The sequence below is a fragment of the Colius striatus genome, chromosome 7, assembly GCF_028858725.1.
Source record: "Colius striatus isolate bColStr4 chromosome 7, bColStr4.1.hap1, whole genome shotgun sequence".
NCBI classification, from domain to species: domain Eukaryota; kingdom Metazoa; phylum Chordata; class Aves; order Coliiformes; family Coliidae; genus Colius; species Colius striatus.
In genome coordinates this window covers 38,320,805-38,339,889 of record NC_084765.1, presented here as the reverse complement: position 1 = coordinate 38,339,889, position 19,085 = coordinate 38,320,805, and the positions used below count along the sequence as shown (strand labels likewise).

The 19,085-nt window shown below is 41.2% G+C and overlaps 1 protein-coding gene across 1 annotated transcript in view; it reads left to right on the top strand.

Moving 5' to 3' along the window:
- Positions 1–16,261, top strand: part of PDE8A (phosphodiesterase 8A) — a 126,867-nt gene extending 110,606 nt beyond the window's left edge. Inside the window, exons 16-24 of the mRNA XM_061999732.1 lie at positions 1,631–1,679; positions 1,935–2,070; positions 4,675–4,873; positions 7,624–7,841; positions 8,681–8,813; positions 13,559–13,723; positions 14,590–14,719; positions 15,481–15,600; positions 15,683–16,261. Coding sequence (XP_061855716.1) covers positions 1,631–1,679; positions 1,935–2,070; positions 4,675–4,873; positions 7,624–7,841; positions 8,681–8,813; positions 13,559–13,723; positions 14,590–14,719; positions 15,481–15,587 — 1,137 coding nt within the window. The 3' untranslated portion in view covers positions 15,588–15,600; positions 15,683–16,261. The remainder of the gene's footprint in view (positions 1–1,630; positions 1,680–1,934; positions 2,071–4,674; positions 4,874–7,623; positions 7,842–8,680; positions 8,814–13,558; positions 13,724–14,589; positions 14,720–15,480; positions 15,601–15,682) is intronic.
- The last annotated feature ends 2,824 nt before the right edge of the window (positions 16,262–19,085 follow it).

The window sequence follows — 19,085 nt, the reverse complement described above, 5'->3', positions numbered from 1 at the left end:
AACATAAAAGAAACTTCAAGAATTCCAGAAGACCTGAATGGTTCATATAGGGTTGAATTTACTTAGTAGATAAAATGTATTCTTACCTCAACTATAAAAATACAGGAAGAATATAGATACATATAATAATTAGAGTTTCAAAGTGACTCTTTTCCCTACAGAACACACACAGCCCATAAACTCAACTGTTTTCTCCTTTTTGTGGCTTGTAGATTTTTACATAAACTTGTGTTCTGGCTCTATTCAGTCCATGGTCCCAGAACATGTAGCTAATATTGCAAAATACAAACTCCTGACTAGAAACAAAGCAAAGGATATTTTATGGAGTAACAGAAAAGCTGACAAAATCCATTCCAGAGCATGAGGGTAATATGGTATAGTATGAGTTTTTAAATTATCTTGGAGAAACATTTTTCCAGCAAAGGGTCAGTTGAAAACAGAATCATATTTTATTGCATTTCATGTTTATAAGTTCTGTCTTAGCAGGGGAACAAGTAGCAGTTTATTGGGTTTGAACTCTTCAAGCAAAATTCATGATGAGAGGGCATTGGGAGTTCAAAGATGGATTTGCCAGTTACAATTACACCTGTTATTTCAGCTCTTAAAAGACCTAATCTTTGATTCTAAACGATAGACAGCATTTGGTGTCCTAAATATTTGTGTCATAGCAGTGCTATTAAAGTCACTGAGCCAGTTACAGGAGTAGTACTCCCTTTCAAATCACAAAACTCCAATTTACTTACAAATGTGAAAATAAAAATAAGATATACAATTCTTTTAAGTGCAGACATTGCATGTTCAGATATAGCATCCATATTTGCTTCTGCTGTACTTTGGGTGTATAACATTGTTAGTAAGGTACATTCAGAAGAAGGTATTTCTTTTTAGTAACTTATTTAACATCATGGGCTAAATGTTACTGTGCAGTAACTAACACTTGTATACATCAAAAGAGCAAGCAGGATTTGGGCCACAGCATTTAGAATTATGAGCTGAAAAGTAAATATTTAATATCTCATTCTGTTAGTTTTGACTCTTTGTCTCAATTTGCACATCTGGGCATCATACCAGAATTAAGCCTAGGAGGCAATGAATTGGAGAATAAACAATCATACATTCTCCTTTGATAGAAAGGAAGCCTGAGAGTAATTTTTGTTCTGCAATCCCAGCAACAAATCACAAGATAATTATGCTGCTGAGGGGACCCAATCTGCCAGTCATGACCTGGTCTGCAGAAGCATGTCTCCATCCCTTCCCTCTCACCACTCACCTTTACTTGTTGATGGGAAGTATGTGGACATATGGTGTCTGGTTTGTGGCACACACCCAGAGCCTCTGTGTGTGTGGGCCAAACAAGGGCTGTAGTTACAGACCTTCATCTGCATCTAAGAAAGTGGAGCTTTTACCTCAATTTAAGTTCATCTTGTGTCCCACATCTTGCAGTTTCCAATATGAACTGTATGTAAAAAAGGCAAATCTTACTGGTACACAAAAATAAAGGAAAGACAGCTTTAATAAATGTGACAGGTTGCAGTCAGGCTTCTCTAAAGTCATTGTGCTGCTGTTTGGTATTGTCTTACAGACCTTCTGTACAATACTCTGCATTTAACTCTCCACTTTTATTGAACAGGATGGTTTGCGAAGATTATCAGGGAATGAATACATATTGTCAGCAAAACGTAAGTTTTAATTTGGTAGTTACTGAGATATTAAAACATGTTAAGAAATTTAAGAAGCAGAGGCAAAGTGATCAGATGTTCTTTTTTAGAAGCATTGTTTTGGTTTGGTTTATTTATAAGCATTGTTCTATAACATTACTGAGCTTTCTAGAAACCACAGTTGCCAGGCATTACTGCAGAAAAGAAAATACATACATTGAATGAAAGTGTACTTCAGGGTTATTAATAGTCATCTGCAAATATATTCCTCAACAGAAACTCATCAGGTGGCTGGCAGTCTGATCTCTCCCATCTCCCTCAATGACATACCCCCACAGATAACACAGGCTATGGAAAATGAAGAACATTGGGATTTTGATATCTTCGAACTTGAGGCTGCCACCCATAAAAGGTCAGTAAGCTCAAGAGCTCATAAATTGAAGCTGCTGAAAACTGACTTAAATGTCATCCTGTAATCAACTCTTTACCTGTGCTTTTAAATGGAATTACTTTTCTTTCCAAAGTCAAATGTTTGAAGTTTTCTCACTGTCATTTCTAGTTGTGTATGAAACCACTAAATATCTTCTGTGTCATCATATGCTATTTCCTGCAGATTTCCAGTGGATTTAAGTGAAGACACAAAATATGTCTTTGATATGGTGTAATAACAAAATAACCTAATTTTAAAGGCCTTCCTTTTGTGTTCTCAACAACAGAAAAGTTCTACAAATCAAAATGTTTTCTTCTGGGAATTCAAATTATGGACAACCACATACAGAGTCAGCATGCTGATCTTAACATGATCAGTTGATACAGACCATGTTTTATTTTCTCTCCATGTAATTGAGTAATTTTTGTTCCTAGAATTCAAATACAGCCTTCCTTGAGATCAGAGAAAAGTCTTTAAAATCTGGTCAGGCTACATTTTATGTGTAAGATTAACTGAAGAATATTTACTGATAAAAAGTAGTGCCTACTGATTTCCATCAGAGAAGCAGATCAGCAGTTTTGATAGACTGTACTTCATTAGTAGCAAATGCTCCCACTAAGACTGTAAATTCATCTTTCTCTTTAAATCCTTGGGTTTATTTTCTGGTTTTTTTTCAAAAGTTCTCCTTTGAGCCTAGTTTCATGTATCATGTGAAGCTTCTGGGAGACACTAATTTGGAGGCCAGATCCTGCAGTGAATTGACTATCTTAAACCCTCATCAAAATCCCAGATGTGTAAGAGCTTTGAAATGTATTAAAAAACAATGGCTAAGGTATTTAGTTAACAATTATGCATTTCATTTTTAGACTATGGTTTTGTGAGCCAAAAAAAGTGGGAAAAGACAGATTTTTATTCTTCTTCAAAGAGATTTGGTATTAGATACAGTGGGGTTTTTTAAATGTAGTCAGTCCATGTGATTTACAACATTTAATAAACACGTTGCAGTAACTTAGGATTTAATTATGCCAGCCCACATGCTGGTGGCGATCACCAGGTAGCCAACAGCATGAGATCACCAGGTGTTTCTGTTCTTACTGGTTTGGAGAGACCACAGAGGAACAAAGGAGGTACTTTGTTTCCTGTCCTCTTAATAAAGGTATTATAATTATGATTGCTTCCTGCTGTGTTTAGATAAAGGCAATTCATTTGTTAAGGAAGTTAAAGTGATCTTCGATGAATCACAAGTATTAATTTGTTATTAGTGTTGTCTTCAAGTCCAAGCAGACGTGGATAGTAAAGCCAAGGTAATTCATTAAATCTAAGCTTTAGTGCATTGCAGTTCACTGACACAGAAACCTAAAGAAACCTTTGTCTGACAGTGCTACGTTGGGAGAGCAAGGGGAATTTATTTTGGAGGTCTTCAAGACCCACCTGGACATGTTCCTGTGTGATGTGATCTAGGCTGACCTGCTTCTGCAGGGGGGTTGGGCTGGATGATCTCTAAAGGTCCCTTCCAACTCTACCATTCTGTGATATTATGATTCTAGTATATGACTGTTGTTGAGTGGTTTTGCCAAAAGATTTCTATCCAGCTCTAAGTGATCTCACCTCACCTCTCAGGTGTAGCTAACAATCAGAGTGCTTAATGCATCTGGAATCAAGCAGCAAAGTGAGATGCCAAAAGAAGGATTTAGAATCTGTTGTTAAGAATCCATACTTGACAATATTTACCACTATACCTGTTCTACTTAAGCAAAAAAAAAATGAATAGAGCAAGAAAACAGTGATATTAATTGGGTTAGAAAAAAAGGCTAATGGTCTAAAACTGTTCTTTTTAATTTGCTCTATTAAACATATTCCTGTTTCACAGCTTTCAGATTAGAAATATTATGTGTTTAAATTGTGCAGTTTGGCCTGGGAGAAGCAAGAGTACTGGAATAGAGTGATGTTGTCTATTCTTGGAGACAGGTCTTTGACTGGGTTAGCCTGAAGGTTCATCTGGCCCTTATTGTCTTCTAGAAATGGCATACTCCAACCTGGTCGTTTGCTTCCCAGATATCTCCATCTCTTATCCTACATTGCATGCAAAGTCAATGAGCAATGGAAGCCTGCAGGGGTGGACATAAAAGCAATGGAGCAGATCTGTAGTGCAGAAAAAATAGTGATCGCAGCATAGATGTACTTAATCTAACTGTAAACAAGGAGTCTGTGGCAGCACCAAGATTACTTCCCTCCTCTCATGCACAGAGTTCAGTACTTGCTAATTTATCTCAATTTGACTGCAGTCTACATTTACCCGACCTGGACTCCCCAAGGCCCAAAACACTTGCCATGTGTGGTACAGCAGCAATATAGAGCCTTTATAATGTTCCTGGAAATGTCAGGAACTGGCAAGATTCTGAACACACACATGACGGGTAGGCAGAACATTTCTACAGGTCGGGATTGTCATTCTGAAACAAGGCCCTTACACCTAACCTGACATGCCTTTGGTTAAAAATGCTGTATAGATTCAAACTATTTATGCTGTGTAATATTATTTCACCCTCACTTGTTTTAAAAGTTTGTGTTTCTTTTTCTCCACAGGCCTTTGGTTTATCTGGGTCTGAAAATATTTGCTCGCTTTGGAATCTGTGAATTCCTAAACTGTTCAGAGTTAACTCTGAGGTCATGGTTACAAGTTATTGAAGCTAACTACCATTCCTCCAACTCCTACCATAATTCTACTCATTCAGCAGATGTACTGCATGCCACTGCATATTTTTTGTCTAAAGAAAGAGTAAAGGTGAGTCCACATTTGTAAGAAACAATGTAGATGAGAAGTACAGGTGGGTTCAAAGGAAGATCACGCAATACCAAGAGCCAAACATCTACATAGTACCAGCCAGTTTGGGAACTCTGAGGTCAAAGATGTGGACTCCTTTACATGAGTTCTAGGATCTTATTTGTGGAAGGATGGGTACTAATATTACAGGAACTGAGCTGTTATCCTTTTAAAACAAAAATTCTTTGTAAAGTTAAACTTCCTCAGCCGAGCTAATGACGGAATTCTTTTGGTGATGGTACCTGCCAAGTACAGATTTAATGTGATAAATCCCCATCTCTTATTCCTTGTGATGGCTTGTGAGGCTCCCAGGACAAGATAGGCCATAAAATAGATTTAGTTCTTCCAAGTCTGTATCACCTACTGGATGAGGTGCCCTGAGGCTTAAAGAGCCTGCATTGGAAGAGATTACTTATCAAAGTTCCTTGTACCGTAACACCCGCTGGCATATTACAGCCACTGACAACCAGAATAAATCAGAGCAACCTTTGTTCTCACATGCCCAGAGGGCAGGCTGGGGTGAAACAGTGCTTGCATGTGTATGTGGTGGAGAGGCAGTGCATATCTCTGAGTTGCATTTTTTTGTAGAAATGCCTACCCTGAACTGGCCTGCCTAAGGACAGTGCTAGTGGTGGGCACCTGGCTGAGACATTTGTGACTATAACCAAGCTTCTGACAGCTTACTGAAGCTATGCTAAGTCCCTTCACCTGAAGCTGCAGCTCAGTAGTGTGCTCTCCAGAGGCTGACTTTCAAATGCTATATACTAAGTGGGAGTAGAACTTCACTGGATATTTTCAGCCTCTGATTTGCCAGGACTTTGCCTGTTTTTTCCCAAGAATATCTATGAAACACAGACAAAATCTGGGCTCAGTTCAATACCACAGAAGCATGACTGTCACCTCCTTTTTCTAGAATGTTATTTCCATTCCTCTGTAGGCATAGGAAGAGAAAAAACCATTGCAGCAGAAGGAGCAGAATCAAAGTTCAAAATTCTCTGTATTTTCAAAGTTACAGCCCAGCTGCTTTTGTGTTACCCAGAGTTGAGCTTAACCTAAATATGGAAGGCCAGGTTCTGCCATTCAAATTCACACTGAGAAGGGTTTTTTTGTTTCAGTAAGTTGTACTCAGCTCTTGCCTGGGAAAATTTTCTGCCTCCCAGACTGAAGCATTGTTCTCAGAGTCATTTCCAATTCTGTGCCACGGGAGCTAAGATGACAAAGTTAGAATTCTTGACCTGAAGTTTGGAATAAAGGTGCTGTAAATCCCTATGAAGTTTGTTATGTTAGACTCAGGAAGTAAGAGTCAGATACACTGCTGTGGTCCTACAGATCAAATATTCTCCAGTTTCTGGCCACTTCCTATCTGCACAGGTCTTTCTCAGACAAACTGAGCACCCATCAGTGTGTCCCTCTGAGGAGAGCCTGTTATAAAAATCTCTCTCTCCTAACTTCATACCACAAAAACAGAATGCCATGAGCAGCAGCTGAAATAAGAAGGAAGAAGCTAACACATGGCAGGTAATACTTCAGACAAAGTTGTGAATGTAGAGTAGAACTAATTCTTTGCCTTTTCTTCTTCTCCACAAGACCCTCCTTGACAGTCATCAATGAATATCTGGGCTCCATCAAAGTCAAGTCACTGCCTTAATTTCAGCAACTCTAAAGTAGGGTAGGGATTATCTTTTCACTACTAAGTCTAACCATTCTGAATGGTACTGGCAAAGCCAGTAGAGAACCTGGACCTTAAATTGAAGGTAATTAGAATGGAAATCATCTGCCCTGCTCCCAGGTTCAAATGGGAACATTTCTACTCTTATGTCTCTTTCATTTTATCAAAATATTTAAGATAATTGTTTGTATCTGTGATCCTTCACAAGTCAGCACAAACATAGCATAAAGGGTAGTTGCCAAATGTATACAGTATATTTCTGAGATACTTCATTCTTTTTCACCTTTATGCTATTAATATCCTACTAAAACTTAAGTGTAAAATGCTAAAAGTCAAATAGTTTTGTGTTTCATTATAGGGAAGATGGATATAAAGCAATGACCACTGTAAGTAGACAAAGCATGGAGTGCAGCATGCTAAGAGAGTCAGAATCTGATACAGAAAGTATAGAACAACGTGTCATGGAATTTTTCCATGGGTGTAAAACATCAAGTGTTCTCCATACAATTCATATTAGCTGTAGCCCCAGGACATTGTTATTATAGAACTGGATATATGGGAAACTTTCTTTACAAGCTGTAAACCTAGCCAGCACATTAGTGGAATGTGATTAGGACACATTAAGTTTCCAAAAGGAATGAAGGAGGCTGGTGGAAATAGAATCATCTTTAGCAGTATTGGTCTTTTTTCCAATCCAAATATCCTACCTCTAAGTGAGGAGGATATTGTTGATCCTCTAAGTGAGGAGGTTGTTTCTGTGCTGTTAGTAAACACAAACTAGTTTATTACTTTGCATTTCTGTAATTGGCTATGCTTTGACAAAAGGGTGGTTAAGTCAAAATTCAAGAGACAAAATGGCCAAAAAAGTCATGCAGTGTTCAACGAAGCTTATAATGAATTTTCCATTGCTGTGTCTAGAATATCTGACCCTTACTATCTGCAGAGTCCTGGCTTTTATTCCTCAGCAGCTTGGCTTAATCTATGGACAGAGTAGTGTTTCTAATGAGTCTGCCAGGAAAACTAAGCATCCTTCTATTTTCAGCAAACTTTGGATCCGATTGATGAGGTTGCCGCACTCATCGCTGCCACGGTCCATGATGTGGATCACCCAGGAAGAACAAATTCTTTCCTGTGCAATGCTGGCAGCGAGCTAGCAATTCTCTACAACGATACTGCAGTGCTGGAGAGCCATCATGCTGCCCTGGCTTTCCAGCTCACCACTCGGGATGACAAATGCAATATATTTAAAAACATGGAAAGGTAAGCTTAGAACCCAGAGTCCTTGTCTGCCCCCAGCATCTCTCACTTCCTTCTGTGTAACATAAGATAATGCAAACAAGGATCCTAGAAGGAGGGCAGTGCCTTGTGGATAACTATAGCCCTTGCAGAAGATTGGGTGTAGAACAATAAAGTGCTTCTGCCCATCCTGCACAGACTTTGGCGTAATCCCATGGTTTCAGTTCCTCCTCTGGATAAAAAGGTGGACCCTGTCTAAGGATTTAGTGTAAATGCTAATGCTAGCAAGTCCCAAAGAATCATTTTGTGTCATTGGATATCATTGGACAAGCTGTGTCTGAATGGGTAGATGTTTGCTGGGTAGAATGAGGATAGAGCAACAGAACAGCAGGCAAAAATTAATTGCCTTGTTGCACTGGGAACAATAGTGAAGGGCTTGTTGTTCTTCGTCCAGCCCTAGAAAGCTGTTTAGGATGACAATGTGACCAGTGCCTTGCTCCTGTCAAGATAAAGCAGAAAAGTACTGCTGAAAACTTGGCTGGAGCATGAGCCACTGCTGAGTGTCTGTGCTAAAAGCCTCGGGAACATGCTGGTGTGGCATGTCCTGGCAAACCCTCCTTAGTAGGTGGTGACTCCGCTTCTGCCTAGCTCTTGCACTGTTTCTGCTAGAGATCCAGTCATGCCTCTAGCACATATATCTCTGCATACCAAAGGGTACTTCATCCAAGCCTTTTTTACTGTTCTTTCTTCCCCCAGCACCTCTCTTAAGCGGAAATGGTCTGTAACATTTTTGTTAGACTTGTTTTAGCAAGCAGCCCTTTGTGAACCAGCCAGCATTCTTAATTGTTTCCTTCTTTAAACAGGAATGAGTATCGAACCCTTCGCCAAGCCATTATTGACATGGTCTTAGCAACAGAAATGACAAAGCACTTTGAACATGTCAACAAGTTTGTCAACAGCATTAATAAACCCTTGGCAGCATTAGAAGAAAATGGGGTAAGCAACACCACAAGTCCTCCTTAAAATGACTAGGCAGGGACTGGGAACCCTTGGCAGTAGGATATCCCCGTATGGTATACTGAGGAAGTTCATCAGAAACATGGAGAAAGAGAAATTGGAAGTGTGTCTTTCACCTCTGGGTTGGAATGACCTCTGTTTAACATTTTGAGAGTGAGTGGGACTTGGATCCTATTGATATTGCAGTGCTATGATGTTGTACTTGGGACCAGCACCTTGGGCTGTATATCTTCCTGTCAAAAATGCCACTTTGATGAACCCAACCTCTCCCATGGAGAGAGTGCTAGTGGCAAGATTTGGCATTTTTGTTGGCCTTTTCTGCAAAGGAGCTAAGATTTACCTCAGAACAGAAGCTGAATTACTCCTTCACTCACAACAGGAACCACTGGTGGTGCAGCATAAGGGCAGGTGTATCGACTGCTACGTGCTGCATTCTCTGGCAAGGAGGCCCTGAGCCTTCAGTGGCTGTCTGGAGCCTCAGCGTTCATGGGCTGTCTGTCTGCTTCCTTTAAAAACTCAGTTTCATTTGCTACCATCAAACCAGAGTAGGATAATGGGGATCTTATTAATATTTACAAATATCTCAATGGGGGGTGTCAGGAGGTTGGGGCATCCCTTTGTTCTATAGTAGCTAGCAACAGGTCAAGGGGTAATGGGATGAAGCTGGTACACAAAAAGTTCCATTTAAACATGAGAAAAAACTCTTTCACTGTTGAGGTGAGGGAGCCCTGGCACAGGCTGCCCAGAGGGGTTGTGGAGGCTCCTTCCTTGGAGGTCTTCAAGATCCGCCTGGGCATGCTCCTATGCGACCTGATCTAGGTGAAGCTGCTTCTGCAGGGGGGTTGGACTAGATGATCTCTAAAGGTCCCTTCCAACCCCTACCATTCTGTGATTCTATGAATGAAAACAAACCCAAATCTTAAAACACCTTCCACACCCCTCCATTCTTTCTGGGCTCAGCTTTGTTCCTGAATTTTCTACCTCCTCTCCCTCAGTAGTGCAGGGGAATAGAGAATGAGAGCTGTGGTCAGTTCACCCCGTGTTACTTCTGCTGCTTCTTCTCCCTCAGGGGGAGAATTCCTCACACTCCTCCCCTGGGCCAGTGTGGAGTCACTCCCACAGGAGACAGTTCTCCTTCCCACAGGTTGCAGTTCATGAACTACTCCAGTGCAAGTGCCTTCCACGGGGTGCAGTCCTTCAGGAACAGACTGCTCCAGCCTGGGTCCCCCATGGAGTCACAGCCTTCTTCAGGAGCATCCACCTCCATGGGCTGCAGGTGGATCTTGGCTCCATCGTTGCCCTCCCCATGGGTTGCAGCCTGGTATCTCACCACGGGCTGCAGGGGAATCTGTGCTCTGACACCTCCCCTTCTTCTCTGACTTAGTGACTGCACGGTTGCTTCTCTTGCATCCTGCTCCTCCCCTCCACTACAGGTTTTGCAGCAGTTGGTTGGTTTTTTTCCTTAAATGTGTTACAGCAGAGGGTCAGCCTTGGCCAGCAGCGGGTCAGACTTGGAGCTGGGAAAGCTTTGAGCAGCTTCTCACAGGAGCCACCCCTGTAGCCCCTCCCCCACTACCAAAACCCTGCCAGTATCATATAGGCATAATCAATAGCCATATGGAACCCCATGGACACAATGAAATTGCCTGTTAAGAACTCCTGAAAAACCACACCAGTTTCAATAACAGCTTCAACCAGCAGTTTTGCTGCCAGTAAGAGCAGTGTATAATTTTGTTGGACTGTTTTTTTGCAAAGAGAAGATTTTCAGAAAGGATTATAATAAAGTTTGCATTGGTGGCAACGTCCTGGAGGAGCTGTAAAGGTTTTCTGTGTTTTCTTACCATGTTTTTTTAGAAAGCCACATTTATGACTGTTGTGTGCAATGGGGAGGGCAGTCTTTTTATTATCTGAGGGTGGGAGAGGAACAGTTCTTGTTCCTTCACCCATCTGTGATTCTGTCAGAAGTGAACTGGAGCTTATTTGGAGGGGAGTAGCTTTGTCCACAGGAGTAGATGCTAGAATTAGCTTTGTTCTTGGCACCCAGCGATACTAATGAGAACTATGTGAATGTGAAGCCAAAGTCCCAGTAGGATACTGGTTTTACTGACTAAACTAGGAGAAAGGCTGTAAAGTCCTCAGCTGGTCAGCCTTTCTGAGTGAGTGTAGCAGCATTCATTTGCTAGGAGGGGAAGAGACATGGAGAAGGAAGGAGCTGCTGCTGTTGGGTGTAGTGCTCTGCATGGGCTGACCTTGTGGAGTGAGTAACTCTATTGGGCATCTGGTCCTTCTGAAGGGCTGTACTGGCCTGGCTCAGTGCACACAGCCCTTCCTCCCAGCCCCAAGCACTGAGATGCACCAGTTTTTTGAGCAGCAGCATCCATCCAAAAAGCCAAACTCCTCCTCTTGTCTGATACGGAGAGCTGAGTAGCTGTTGCTGTTTAAGAATGGGGCTTGGACCTATACAGTCAGTGAAAACACATACAGTGACATGTAGAAATCAAACAGAAGTTTAATTTTGCCCTTGCCAGGCAGGAAAATAATATGCCCCAGGCATTTGTGATTCACAGCAAATTCTGCCCAAGGATGGGAAGAAAGACAAAGGCTATATAGTATTTATTTGAAACAAGAAGCAAAATGTTTCCCTTCCTTTGGTTGGGAGTTTCTCAGTTCAGCAGGTTCTTATTAAAAGGCTGTAATGTGTGAGTGGGTAAAGCAAATCCTTTGCTGTGCTTGTTACCAGCAGAACAACACTGGCAGATCCTTTTTCAAGTCTGGTTGTATATCTGGTTGCAGCGGCAGCGTGTGTTTCCTGGCCTGGCTTCCAGTCATGGCGGTGACTCAGAGTGTAGTGTTTGCAGGCTGAGCTGCCAACTGTGTGTTCCAAATGGGACAGTTCCTCTTTTTTTTTATTTATTATTTTTATACATATTTGTTCAAAGAGCCATGCTGAGAAGCTGCTCTGTTTGTTTCCTTTCTTCTTTTGTTTCATAAACTGAAAAAAATCTTTTCCAGCTCCAGCATCCTTTATCCTCCCATTTCCCTTCATGATGTCACCTAAGCCTATGCCAGGAAGCCAACATCTGACATGCAGAGACACCTCTGCACTCTGAGCAGGATGCTGGGACTAAGCACAGTTAGCACATTTTATTCCCAAGACATCTGCATCCAGCAAGTAGAACGGTGCCTTTGGTTTGATCGGATCACAGAAGCGAATGTCCTTTCTCTATTCCTTGTGGTTTACCTGCGAGGATATTCTCTATAGCCTGAACTGAATGATCTCTGACAACTTTGCCATGTTTCATTTCCAAGCTTGTGTTTCTGGAGCTTTCACAACTTTATTTTGGCTTTCTCTTACGTAACTTTGCCATGTTTTTGGAGGTGTGTGCACCTCACTTTGTCTTCTCTGTATCTTCCCTTCTACATGTCTACAAATCAGGAAAAAATAATTGATTTTGGAGTCTCACTTTGGTGAGAACTTTGGACTTGGTGTTTCTGAGCAAGTACACTACCCAATCATTTATTTTTATTATTGTCATTGTCAGTTTCTTCCTTTAGGAAGAACTTTCTTCCCCATAAGATGATTTTTTTCCTGAAAAATGTCAGAATGCTTCCGCTGCTTTGTATCTCTTCTTTGTACAAAACACTGCAGGGACTGGTGGCACATCATGATTATGATCATTGTTGTTGCTGCTGCTTCTTCACTGTTCTGACCATAGACCAAGAGCTTGTTAGGTGCCAAAGAAGACTAGTACACCACTTGCTTTAAAGAGTTTCTATTCTGAGTAGAGGTGTTATAAATTTCTGTACTTACTCATACCTAAAGAGTGAAGTAATGGTGCTGTACTTACAGGTAATTCTAAATGATATTTTAATCCTCAGTGTCTGTCCTCTGGAAACTTACCTTATCAGAGCTCCACAGAAAATAGCTTCTCTTTTGGATCATTGAAGTCTTTACTCATATTAACTGTATCCTGGCTCCAAATATAGAGTGCCATTGACGTGCTTCTGTGTGCAGCCTGGGAACCAAATATAAGCTGTGTGTGGGCTGAAAACTTTGCTAGACTTGGAAAGGAAAGATGAGGCTGTATGGAAGCATGTTTCTAGTGTATTGCTTTAATACTGATAAACTCTCAGAAAGCAAAATTCCTAGTCAGGTCAGAGACTGAGGAGCTAATATGGTCCAGTGGAATGGGAAGAGGAGCAGGCCTGGGAGGCAGTGTGGGATCTGACCCTCCTAACATAGCAGTGCCTTCAGAGTGATGGATGCTCGTGCTGGTGAGGTTTGCCTGCAGAGGATGACCATGCATCTTGGGTCAGCCCTTTTTCTTTTTTTAAACCAACTAGTCCACTCTTAATGTGCAAGTCCATTAATCCTTGGATTTCAGCAGAGAATTACGTTTTTCTGCCTGCACAGTGTTCATCACCATGTGTGGGGTGATGAATGGATCCTCTCCACGCTTCTAAGGAGGCAGATAAGGCATAGAGGGATTAGATAACTTGCCCAAAGATGCCCAAGAGATCTGTCACAAAGACAGTGACTGAATCCAGAAACTGGAGTTCAGAGCTGTGGCTAACATCTGTAATCCCCCTATAAATTCAGTTAGACATCAGTAGCAGGATGGATCCATATGGGATCAGCCAAAAGTATTCCCAAGGCACAAAGCTTTTGAGTAAGTGCACAGAGACCTTGCTAACAGATTGGTTTTAATTCTTCAATGTTACAGAACAATGGTGATGGAGAGTCAATCAAAACTGTTCTCACATCTCCTGAAAACCGAATCCTTATCAAACGCATGTTGATAAAGTGCGCTGACATCTCCAACCCGTGCAGACCCAAAGAGCAGTGCATAGAGTGGGCTGGACGCATCTCAGAGGAGTACTTTGCACAGGTAAGGCAGCTCAGATGGGCTGCTGAAATCCCAGGTGAGCATCTCTTTCAAAGGGAAGGGAAGGGCAAGAGTGCAGACACTGCCCAGAACATCCAGGGCTGCATTACAGAGTGTGAAAAATAACCACCATTGTAAATAATGGGCTGTTGCATATGTCAGTGTAGTCATGAGATCAGATGCCCTCAGACAGACAGAAACTGGCAACTTCTGTGGTGCACTTCTTGAAAAAGTTGAGCTTTCAAGTTTCAGGTTGGAGATGAGATTTTTGAGTTTTTCCTGCAAATGCATTCCCATCACAAGAGACAGAGACGGGATTATCAGGTGCTAATGTTAGTATGGGAACAGCACTCACACCAAGAAATGCTGTAAGACCTTAGCACACTGCTGAAAAAAGATTTTAGGAAGGTGGTGAAAAGGAGAGGGCAGAGTGATTATTACAGATAGACCAAATACTGCAACGGGTACTCCTCAAGGGGGGGAAAAGAGGATAAAAAAGGTATTTTGCCATCTCCGTGTGGTACAGATTGTCACTTCCATCAGAGACTGAAAATAGTTGAGCATCTTTTAGCTCTGAGGCAGTCACAGATTAATCAGTAACATGTGATATTACTTAGGGCCAGCTTTGTGGGTAGATGCAGAAGGTAAATGCTTCCCACTTTGTGGGAAATGTTGAAAGGCACCTGCTATTTCCCTGAAACCTGGGCGACTAGGTGCTTGAGATTAAGTTGCTGCTGCTGCTTCAGATTTATTCAAGTTCCTCTGTTTATTTAGCAGTTGCACACTCTAGTCAGTGCCAAACAATCTGCTCTGAAAGAAGCCCCTTAATGAGTCTTGGATGTATAATCACAAGAGTGGTTTTGTTGCAGACTGATGAAGAAAAGAGGCAAGGTTTACCTGTTGTGATGCCAGTTTTTGACAGAAATACTTGCAGCATCCCCAAATCACAAATATCATTCATTGACTACTTCATTACAGATATGTTTGATGCCTGGGATGGTAAGCAAATCTCTCTTCTGTTTCCTGACAATAACTATTTTGTAAATGTTTGAAACTACTGTGATATAAAATTACTTTCTTATGGCTCCTAAAGAAAGGAAAAGGAAAGATTTCTGCAGTCAAGTAAGCTTAATAACTTCATTATTCCTTAGAAGTACTTTGATACTGCTACAAGCCATTCTCATGGCTTCTCTTCAATATATTTGGTTCAGGCAATGTTTAACTTTCATCATTTTAAACTTGCTTCTCTGTAAATGGAGAACAGAACATATTCTCCTTGATAGCACTTTGGGCACAGTTATTTTGTCCATGTTTATGTCAGTCATTCTTCAAGACAAATTTCTATGGCCTGGAAACTGCTTGGGGGAGCAGCTGTTTCCTTCCAAGAGCTGCCTCTGTGGTAAAAGTGGTCAGAAATGTGACTCTCCTGAATGCCAGATCGTGACATGTGACTTGAGATTTGATGAAGTATAATAATTACAAGTATAATTAGCTATGCCCCTCCTGGAAAAACTGGGTCCCTTTGCTGAGACTTGCAATACCACTACTAAGTAGACTTACAGAACTGTTCTGATTGGCCTGAGTGACACATGAGTGATGAGAGCTGTACAGCCAAAACCATTTCAAGTATCAGCAGGAGAGATTTAAAGCTTTCCTACTTCACACAGTTGCCCAGACATTTCAAGTGATATTTAAGCAGACAGAATCATGTGACTGTTTCAGTTCTGCAGTCTAAATACACTCTACCCTTTCTTCCCTAGCATTTGCAGACCTGCCAAATCTGATGCAGCATCTGGATAATAACTTTAAATACTGGAAAGGATTAGATGAAAGGAAGCTGCGGAGCCTTCGACCACCACCAGAATAGCAATTAGACCATGGTGTGTAATTTACTAACCAGATGCATATTTGCTCAAGCTCACTTTTATTCATGTAATTTGAGATTTGGTTTGGTCTCCTCAGTGTTACAGTAAGGCTCGCCCATGCGCTTGGGGAACTTTCAGCTTCAAGAGGATATGAGGTCAGCAGTTGACTTCCACAAACTACCATGTGTGGACTCCCCTGAAATAAGCCTCCCAGGTGGAATTACACTGGATTGCTGCAGTACTTGTACTGAAGAGGTTTATCAGTGAACAGATTTTTGCGGTATCTTCACACCCGTACGTGAAGCTGGAAGACCTTGAAGAATCCTCATAAAAAGGACATTCACTAGAAGATTTTGCTTAATCCTCAATCCTGCAAGTGAAAAAGAAGCATCTATTAATAGAGACTCCCAGCTTTTACTGAGAAAGCTACATGCTTTTTATAAGCACTTAAGACAGTTACATAGAACAATCAGACATTTAAAATGCAACTCTCTAAGAAGGAATTTTTGATCTATGAAAAATAGATGTACTCTATTTTTTCACATCAGAGAAGGTGCAATCATTCACTTCTGAGCACTACTGAAAGTGAGTTCTCTTTAAGAAATTTAGTAGCAAATGTAAAGAATAACACAAGAATTTTTGAGGTTGATTGTTAGCATCTATGATTAAAATGATACGTTCTATTTATTTTGTTAGATGTTCAATATTTTCTATGAATTTATAAATACTTAAAAGCCAAAGCCAACTTTAGATGCATTACAAATTTACATGATTCATACTCATTAATATACATTTAATTGATGTACAGGCCTTTTATTTTCATAATGCAAATACAAAATACTCTACAATGATACATTTTTATTGCACTGTAAGGATAGATGTGTATGTTTAAATATTGTCTGATTTATGTTAATTAAAATAAGTTTTATTGAAAAGGTCTCACTTGAGAATAGTAGAATAAACAAGAAATGTATCCTGTCTGTGCACCAGAACTGCAGTAGTTCTCCCACAAACTGGTGACGACCACCTGATCTTCCCTTGGCTACAGAAATAATACGTTGGAACTTTTTGTTTTCTCCCATGAAATTTTATGACTGAATTCCCTGTCAAAGTCTGCCTTATTTTATACAGTATTTCTACAAAGCATTCCACAGCATTTAAGAAGAGGTAATACTAAACATCTAATGCATTTCAACATTTTATAGCCTATGTGTTTAAAGAAACAGAACATAAAACCACCAACAGAAACCTTTAACTCAAGAAGTTTGTAAAGGCTGTGTACCTTCACAATTTGAATGAAACCTTCATAGCAAACACCAGAAAATAATAAAATGTATATTTTAAGAAGTGTCAAAGTCCTAGCCATTTCATTTGAAACTCAGATTTACTTTGTAGTTTGCAGGCTAACAGAAAATAACTAAGATACTTGCTGTCTGGGGAAGGGAAGAGTTGAGGGGGGTTCGACTGGCATGAAAGTGATGAAAAATGGTATGTGGCTGTCAGGGTCCTGTGTTTGTGGCCTGCCCTTGGCAAGCCCATCAAACCCTTGTGTACCCTTGGACGAATCTCTTCACAGCTAAAAGCAGTGCCACGCTGTATTGCATTGAAGGGTAGAAGAGTATGCTGTCAGCCTGCCCAGCAGGCAGGAAGGCACTCTAAAAGCACCGAAAGAATAGCTGACTGCTGTCAGTGCAGAGGCAATTGACTTTAGAGACATTTTCAGCCATTCCTGAAGACATAGAGGAGAGGTGAATGATGGAGGGGTTCAAGGATTGCAGCAGTAGGAGCCTTAAAGCAGATAAGAAAGGAACAGGTGATGTCTTCAGGTGTTACCCGTTTCTGTGTTTCTCCTTCATCTCCAAGCTGATGAGGCTTCATGGGCCACCACCATTTGTAGCTCTCTGCTGCTCATGTTTGCACTGTACCTGTCTGCTAGTGCTGCCCTTACCCTGCTTTTGTGCTCTGCCTTCCTACACAGAATTTGGGTTATAAGCTGTGGGAGCAGGGAAGTCCCTTCGTGATTCCCTTTAGTTCATCACTGCTGTGCATTGCCTAAGCCTGCCTAGGAGCACCCAGGCCATGCCGCTGCCTCACTGACAAGAGTAGGACGGAGGTCATGGGGCCCTTGTTGATCTCTCTAGGGTTCTCAATCAATGCTGAAGGAGCAGATATATTTCCATTGAAGGTGGAAAAGCCCATGGATCTAATTTTCATAAGGAACATGCAAGGGAGAGGGAGAATTGGCTGCCAGGTATGTTGTTTTCATGGCAATATTACCTTGTATTTCCCCTAAACATGCACTTGTTGTGATCAGCTGTGATTTGCCACCTTCTACAGCATGCAGGCTCCTGTGCCTGCTTCAAGGAAAAGCTACTGTGACTCCATTAGAGGGAAGCTGCATCACCCTTTCAATATCTGCTCCACTTACCTACTGCAATGAATACAGGAGAGGAAAAGTAGCAGCAGATGGGCCAAGAGAATGTCTGCAGGAAGAGGGTAAAAATATTTCTTCGTAAGCATAGTTAATATTCTGGGTTACATTAATGAATAGTGAAAGCAGTTAATTTAATATCCTATAAAAATGCCTGATGCTTCATCATTGAAAAGATGTCATCAATATGATTAATTCCCTGAAATTCACACTGCATCTTTAATGCCATTACTTGGAGCACAGAGCTGTGCTAATTAACCCTCTGTATCAGCCAGATTTATGTCCATATTGGTGTACAATAATTTCACTTAACATAAAGCACTGATTTGCAGCCACTTGAATGCAGGTCTGTTCACTCTGTTGTCAATGTAGATTTCACTGTTGCCAGGGACAGATTGTAATAAAAATCTGGTGCCACCATGCCTGATCCTCACCTAGGATCTCTTCCCACTGAGCTTCTCTCTACAAGGCGCATGTCTGAAGCTTTCTGTGCAGTGTGAGGCTTTGCAGTGATGCCTGGGGTGAGATGATGTAGGGGTGATGCCAGGCTGCTGCCCATGCAGCAGGAAGGGCCTTGCTGTGGAGGAATAATAACTCTAATGTGATATTCATCACTCCAGAATTCAGATGTCTGTGGGTCCCACTGCAAATTCTTCAACTATTCCAGAACCCCTTCCTTTCTTCTCCAAGATTACACAGCAACATCAAATGCTCTGTACTCTGAACCCTTACCAGTTTAGTATCTCTTCTCATGCTTTTTGAAGAGTCACTCAGTGATGGAGTTCTGCTTGGGACAGAAACTATGGCTTTACTGATGGTCCTTCATCGTGGAAGGGAGAACATGAAATAAACTGAAAGAGTATGAATTTGGAAGTTCCTTCCAATTTCAGACAGCCTGGCAGTCTTATACAGTGGCTGCACTTTTCATTTGTTCTTGCTTTAATGCTAATAAAAGAGTAAATTCCAATGTAGACACGATGAAGGCAGGGTCCTTCATGCATCTCCAGGCTTTTAAATGTAGAGCTTTGTGTTTTAAAACTGTAGGTTCACCATTCAAAGACCCATTCAG